General features: G+C 54.7%; 1 protein-coding gene across 6 annotated transcripts in view; it reads right to left on the bottom strand.

Moving 5' to 3' along the window:
* The window catches only part of CD82 (CD82 molecule), a 51,204-nt gene that overhangs the window by 14,127 nt on the left and 29,449 nt on the right, over positions 1-7,628 (bottom strand). For all 6 annotated transcript variants that reach the window (XM_006908058.3, XM_006908057.3, XM_006908056.3 and 3 more), the window contains one exon: positions 4,480-4,552. In XM_006908058.3, the coding sequence (XP_006908120.1) occupies positions 4,480-4,552 (73 nt within the window). The remainder of the gene's footprint in view (positions 1-4,479; positions 4,553-7,628) is intronic.

Below are 7,628 nucleotides of genomic sequence, written 5' to 3'. Positions count from 1 at the left end.
CCCCAGCCCCCCGAGCAGGGTTTGACACAGTGAAGTGCTGCATGAATATCTGCCGAATTAACGAACCACAGACGGGCAGGTTCTGCTGGGGCCACAGACGTCACAGGCCTGCCTTTCTGCTCGTCCATATAATAGTAAACACTAGCCTCTCCTGCCCACTCGCTGTGCCCCAGGGGCCTCCACATACCACCTCCAATTCCAGGATAACTGCCTCTGGGCGCTAGCACCACTGTCTCACAGACGAGAAAACCGAGACTCAGAGAGGCACACGGGCATGGGCCAGAGCTGGGGTTTGGAAGCGTGCAGACCTGCAATGCCATGCTCATTGCACTGATGCACAAGGCACGCATACTGGTTTGATGCTTGCTTCTTCATTCAGCCAACAAGTATTTACCCGGTGCCCACCACGTTGTCAGGTACTGTGCCGGCTGCTGGGCTTACAGAAGTCCCACTGATGAGGCCCCCGCACCAGGGAGCTGATATTATGTGGGGCACGGGGTGGCACAGCTGGCCAGCTCGAGATTCTCAGACCTGAAAACAGTACTGTCTTCTGGTTATGTGAAGGGCCATGAAGGTGCTGAGGCCAGCTAATGTCGAGAACTCTGGGGCAGGCAGTGGGTTGGGTGTTGGGAAGGCTGGTCTGAGCAGGGGACATGTGAGCTGAGACTAGAAAAGTCAGCTAAGTGAAGATCTGAGGGAATAGCGTTCCAGGCAGCGGTAACAGCAGGTGCAAAGACTTGAGGAAGGGGTAGGCGTGATGCATTTGAAGGACAAAAAGAGTGAAAGACGAGTGTGGCAGGTGACATGCTTGAGGCATAGAGAGAGGAGCCTGATGGCAAGAGACCCTCTCCAGGGCCTCTGGCAGACAGAGCCCACCCTGGTGGGTGGACATCAGTTCTGCTGGGGCACTTGACCAGCGTTTCCCAAGGAGCCTGACAGATTACACAGGGCAAATCTTGTGTCCACCTCCGGCCGGCCTGCTGGCGTGGGGTACACTCTACCTCGAGGCTGTGATACGCCAGGAGGGCCAGGTTAGATGTGTCCCCCAACAGGCAGGGGCTGGGGGCTCACTCTCATGACAGCCCCGACACTCTTGGTAGGCAGCCAGGGAGGAATGTCCTCAGAGGCTGGATGCAGAGCAGCCTGGAGTGCACCAAGGGATCAGAGGAACTTCTTAGGGGTACAGATTCCTGAGTCCATCATAACTGGACAACTGTCCTGGGAAACTGCGTGGAATCTGCATTTTCAGGGTGCGTTCCTAGTGACTCGGGCACAGCCAGGGCTGGCACAGCTGACCAGCAGCAGGGAGAACACAGGCCAGCTCCTCAGGGAGCTGAGATCCCCACCCTTAGCATGCTTAAGGAATAAGTACAAAGCTGGAGTGGGTGGGAGAACTTGATCCAGCTCCACTTCCTGGTCACAGAAAGAATGTTCTGGAGTCCAGACAGAGCCCTGGCTGGCCCACCCTACTCTCAGGGGGCCAGGGCAGGGCTGCCTCTGCCTAGCTTCTCATAGGGGGCCCCAGGAAACCAGGCAGAGCCCCCTCTGGGTAAAAGTGGGGCTTCCTTTTTTCCCAGGCCCTCAGCAATCAACATGGGCAGGAGGAGCTGTCAAATTTCACTTTTCCTAAACTTCCTGGGTTTGAGTTCCAACAAGCCCTCCCAGGGACCACTCCCTGAAAAAAGGAACTGGCACTGCCTGGACATGCACTGTGTGCTGGCCCCAACAAGGCCCTTCACCAAATCATCCTGCTTAACTTCCACAACAGCCCCGTGAGTGTGGATTTACATCCTGATTTGTCCCTAAGGGCCTGGAGACCCAGAGAGGCTAAGAAGCCGTGAGATACCCAGCAGGCAAGGCCAGGTATGAGACCTCAACTCGGTAGGACCTTCCCTTGGGAGGACAGCCAAGCTGCGGAGTCTCGGTGCTCAGAACATTTCGTGGGTACCAGTCCCTGTCATCACCCAGGCTGTCCCTGATCTGACACAAGGAGGGACATAGGAAGGGACGGGTGAATATCCTGGATGACTTATCCACTGCGCATGGCACAAACATCTTAGTAATACTGGGCCAAGCAGGTACCAGTGAGGGGGAAGAGGAAGTGGCCCAGAATGGAAGGAGCCAGAGATCACAAGAAGTGGGTTCTAATCTCAGTTCTGTGGTTAACGTCTCTGAGCCATTCTCTGGCCTCTATTTCTTTCCCTGTAAAGTGAAACTAAGTCCTACTTTTTAAAGATGTTATAAGTATTAGATGGTATTACAAACATATTTATTTAACAATTATAATAATAAATATTATACGATTATAAATATTATTTAATAATCATTTATGTAGGGTTTACTATTCACTAGGAACTATTCTCAACTCTTCTCAGACATTAATTCATTTAATTTCTCACAATAACCTTATAAAGTACAATCTATTATCCCCATTTTACAGATAAAATGGCACAGAGAGGTGAAGTAACGTACCCAAGATCACGCGGCTAATAGGTAGCAGAGCCTAGATTCGAACCATGGCAATCTGTTTCCAGACCAGGGTCTGTGCTCTTAACGACCATGCTTGCTTTTGCTCATTGTGGTGCAAACATATGGCGTACCACAGAACCCTGTGGTACATGGGTTCAGGAAATGAGGGTTCAGGAGCTATGCCACCCGGTTCACATCTCACCTCCCCACCTTCTAGCTGTGTGCTTCCCCTCCCTGTGCGTCAGTCTCCTCCGTGGTATAATGGGGACAGGTAAGGGAAGAGCTGTGTCATGCAGCCTGGCACGTAGGTCAGGAGCCCTGGGTTCCGAGCTCTGACCCTCAGCTGCTTCGTGACTTTTAGCAAGTCTTTTCCTCCTTGCTTATCCAACGGCATAGGGACAGGGTTGGAAGATCAGATTGCTGTTCCTGAACCATGGCTGCCTGGGGAACCACCTGGGGAGCTTTGTAAGATCTACAGCACTCTAGGCTCCCACTCATACCAAATAGATCCCCCAGGATGGGGGTGGGACCCTGGTGTTTATAAAAAAAAAAATACTCAGGGTGCAACCAGGGGGCCTCTAAAATCTGGCCAGCTCGAGATTCTCAGACCTGAACAGGGAGGAAGCCAGAGGAAGCAGAAGCAGCAGGCAGCTCCTGGAGCCCTAGGGCGGGGCGCAGGGGGCAGAAGGGCGGTGGATAGGGTGGGCCTCAAGTCTGCCCTGTGTGGACCATGGCCCAGGAAGTGTCAGGGCCGAGGAGGATGCGTCCCACGTTGGGGGGACATGGGGAATGCGGGTACCCAGCTGAGACAGGAAATATCCTAGGATCCCAGGTCCTAGACCCAGAGTCGGGGTACAGTCTGCCACCCCCCAGTAGGAGGCAAGACAGACAGCCCCACTCCACATCAGTGTGGCTAAAGAGTGGATCATCCTCGCCTCTCTTCCCCTCTGAGGGGAGGAGGTCCAGCCCCCTGGGGCCATGGTAACAGGTGTGGCTACTCCATCACCCACCAGACCCTGGTTCCTGTTTTATTCAAATCAAGCAGCTGTCAGGGGCCTGAGTCCAAACCTGCTACCTCCGGCAGCTGCTGGGAGGGGAAGTGAGCCAAGGACACTGTGAGCTGGGGAGACTGGCATCACTGTGCTACTTGGGGCCATGTGCTAGGCCTCCCTCCCACTATAGGGCACCCATGAGAGGTCAATGCGGCCAGCTAGGCAGGCTGCCTTGAAGAGACTGTGAGTAGACTGGGAAAGGCTCTTCTCATCTGGGCAGGAGTGCCTGGGGCTTCTTTCTTCCTGCTTCTAAACAGTGAGAGAAGGGGGTCCCTCACCAGTGTAGCTTTTATAGGACCAAAGCTCTCGGGGTTCAAGTCCCACACCTGTCACTCGGAAGCTGTGTGAACTTGAGCAAGGGTCATAAGTTCTCTGAGCCTCATTTGTTAAGGCAGGAATAGGGCAGTTCCTACCTCGCAGGGCTGCTGTGGGATTAAGATAATTTATACATGCAAAAATCTTATCCCCATGAATACGAACAGTGGAAGCTGTGCCTGGTGTCTTTCTCCTCAGCGCATGGGCCCAACCCACATAACCAGTGCCAGGCACACAGTAGGCACTTCATCAACACCCAACAATCTGTTGTTTCTGGCCCTTTCCTACGTCTCTCTGAACTGGGAAGTGGGGAGACTGTTACGTTTTGCTGAACAGGCAAATGGAGGGGCAGAGAACATAAGATGCTTTCTCAAGGTCAGGGCTAAGAAAAGCGGCCAAGATGGGAGACCGACCTCCTCATCCCTCAGTGTTCTCCAGACAACAGCCGCCTTGTTTGGGGAGGGAGAGAGAATTCCTTCCAGAACCCCCCGCAGAGGTCAGCAGCAGGGCCTGGGCAGGGCCCAGAGGTCAGCTGGAAGAATGACCAGCAGCACTGAGGCTGAAGTCCCTGTGGGTGCAGCCCTGCCCCCAGCCTGCCCTCCCTCCAGACCCGGCGGGGCAGGGCAAGCAGAGGGCTCCTTACGCAGGACAAAGATGAAACTGCTCTTGTCAGCCAGGATCCACACCCCGAAGCCCAGGATCATCGCGCCCAGGATCTGGAAGAGGAGGGGGCAGTTAATGGGGGCCCTGGGAGCAGGTGGGGTGAGAGAACCCTGCCCAGCTGTCCCTGTAGCTCAGGCCAGGGGGACATGAGGGAGCCACCTCTGGGGATGTCAGAGTGGGCTCGGGCCCTGAACCCCAAGTCTCAGTGAACCCCAGCAATCCAGACAGCAGGACCATATGTGGGGAGTCCCTCCTGCCCCCAGCCTCCCCACCCCATGCCCATGTGTGGTCAAACCGAGCCTACCGGCTCCGTGGGGCACAGCCTCCTGCCAGGGTATCCCCTCCCTTATCTCCTGGCCCTTCCCGTGCTCAGTGGTCATCTTCTCCACTCCAGCCAGCTCAGGGGCTGGGGGCATCCCAAACAAGCCAGGCTCTGGGCAGAACCCTTCATAAACTCGAACATCAGAGCCCAACTTGTCCTTCAGAGCTCGGCTCCAAGGCCACCTTCTGCAGGAGCCTTCCGGACTCCCCCAGGACCACTAAGGCACCCCTACTTCGTGGTAACTGCCGCGGGACCCTTCTGAATAGCCATTCCGCTGGATTTAACTACCATGTGTATCTCTCTGGTTAGACCGTGAGCTCCCAGAGAGCAGGGCAGGGCTGCATGCACCTTGTATCCCTGAAGAGCCTGGAGCACCAGGGGCTAAGGACTCAGGGAATGAATGAATTCATGAACCCAACTGTAAATACAGGAGAAGAAAGGCAAAGAAGTGGGGGGCAGCTGCCATAGGCCCAGGAATTCCTTGCCTCTCTCTCCTCCACCAGGGTGAGCCCGCGACCTAAGCCAGGTGGAACCCCAGCCAAGATTCACCATCTCACCAAGCCAGCTAAGGCTGGGGAAGTACTTGTAGTCTGGACAAAAGCACAGGCTCCCCTGGGCATGGGGGTGCCGCATCACCGCACAAGATTGGTCTTTACCTGGGACCTGGCCTAAGCCCACCTGGGGGATAATCAAACCTTGAAGATCCCAGCAGATCACCACCTCTACCACCAGCACTGGATTCCCACCTCAGCCATTATCCCACGGCCTCTGGTGCAAGGCCAGCAGCTGCCCATAACGCCTGCAGCCTGGGGCGAGCACCCTGGCCCAGGATCTCGATCGGCCTTGATTTAGTGTCATTACAGTCCAGACATTAAAGTCCTGGAACCCTGAGGAAGGCAAATGGGGTGCTTGCTTTGGGTGCAAAAATTAAGCGGCTACCAAAAAACTCAGTAACCAAGATAAATAAGAGTTTGCAGCAATTATTTACTTAAAAAAAAAAAAAATCAAAATTAATGGAAAAAATCCACGATGAACAAAATATCAAACTTTAAAAACAGGCTCAGTATTATCGACTTTTTTTCCTTCTTTTTTTTTTTTTTTGAAAAGGAATGGAGCCCCAATGTGGCACAGCACGGGCTGTTTCGGTCTGGAAGTGAGTACCTCGCTTACCCTTCCCTAGTCTAGGTCCCTTCAAGATGGCAGCTGGTGATGACCACGGGGATGAAGGCGTGATGACCACCCCGCATTTGCCTGCCACTGTCTTCCGGAAGCTCTCTTGTCCCCTCCTCTCTCCTTGGCAGATGAGACGTTACTGTCCTCACTTTACAGATGGGGAAACTGAAGCCTGGACCTTGCTCGAGGTCACCCAATATTCATCCACCGACGGCTCAAAGCCAGATCTGACTATTAACCTGGGCCAGGCGATGGCATGTCAGCTGCAGGGATGCTTGGGGTACGTCCTGGGCTTTACCCTAGATAGCCAGTCTCGGGGGACAGGAAGGGTACTGAGACCCCAGGGAAGCGAAGGGTTCACCCTCAGGTGAAGGCACTTCAGACTGCAGCTTGCTGGGGGCGGGGTGCTTTCCAGGACCTGGCAGTTAGGTTCCCAGACTCCTGAACCCCTGCCCGCCCCACCCTGAAACTCACAACTAGCAAGCGCCCTCGGTCTGCTCCTGTCACCTCAGAAACACGGGGCAGAGTCCCTGCCCCACCCACCTCCTGCACCTACCCACAGGGCAGGGCAAGGGGGAGAAATGCCCTTCCAAAAAGGGACCAGGCGGCAGGACAGAAAATTCCCTCTGGGTGAATAGAATCCCAAATAAAATCCCAGACGGCCCAGCTGAGCTCCCGGGCTCTCCCGGAGAAACCCGGGGAAAAGCCCCTGGTGCCACCCTGGAGTTTCTCTGCAGGCCTGATAACTGCAGCCTGGCTGACGGGTGGGGCTGGGTCGGCCACCGGCCTATGGGGCCAGCCAGGAAGGAGGCTGGGCCAGGTGGCTGACTAGAATGGGAACCATAGTACCCCTTTCTTCTCTGAACCAAGACCAAGGACCCAGCATACACCCCACAATAACCACTCCCAGCCCTGTCAGAATCACCCCACGGGGCTCAGCCGGGAGCCAGCATCCTTCCCCCAGAATGCCCACAGCACCAGCAGGCTCAGGGTTGCTTTGGCCATGAGAAAAGCTGCTAGGGCACTTTTCTGGGTAGTCTGGGGTCAGGGAAGGGGGTAAGCAAGGATGCACACATATACACAAGTGCATGTGTGAGCACACACAGCAGCCAGAGAGATTTTTCCAAACCACAAGTCCAGTCATGTAACTGCTTCTCACTGTGTGTAAAACAAAGACCAGAATCATTCCAGGAAGCCCGCATGGCCTGCACCCTGGAGAGGCACGCTCTGCTCCACGCCCTCACTGCACTTAGGCTCCTGCTGCCCGGACCCCTCTCTCTCCAGCCACAGGTAACTCCAGGCACTGTTTGCTGACTGCCCTGAAAAGGTCAAATGCCTTATTATCTGCTTCCCTAGGGGCCCTATCCTTCATTCCCAGCACAACCTCAACTGCAATTTTAGCATCCATTTAATTATTCGATGGGAGCCCACCGCCCTCCAGAACAGAAGCTCCTTGAGCACAGAAACCAAAGCTCTTCTGCTGGTTTGTGTCGACTTTGCAGCCCTGATAGGGTCTGGATATAGAAGTGTCAAACACACATTTGGTGAATGAGTGAACACACACACACACACACACACACACACACACAGTCACGTCTCTCTCCTTCCCCTCTTACTTGCCTGTTATAAATTCT

Source organism: Pteropus alecto, unplaced genomic scaffold (assembly GCF_000325575.1).
Source record: "Pteropus alecto unplaced genomic scaffold, ASM32557v1 scaffold71, whole genome shotgun sequence".
NCBI classification, from domain to species: Eukaryota; Metazoa; Chordata; class Mammalia; order Chiroptera; family Pteropodidae; genus Pteropus; species Pteropus alecto.
The sequence above is the reverse complement of the archived record's forward strand: the minus strand, read 5'-3'. Positions and strand labels throughout refer to the sequence as shown.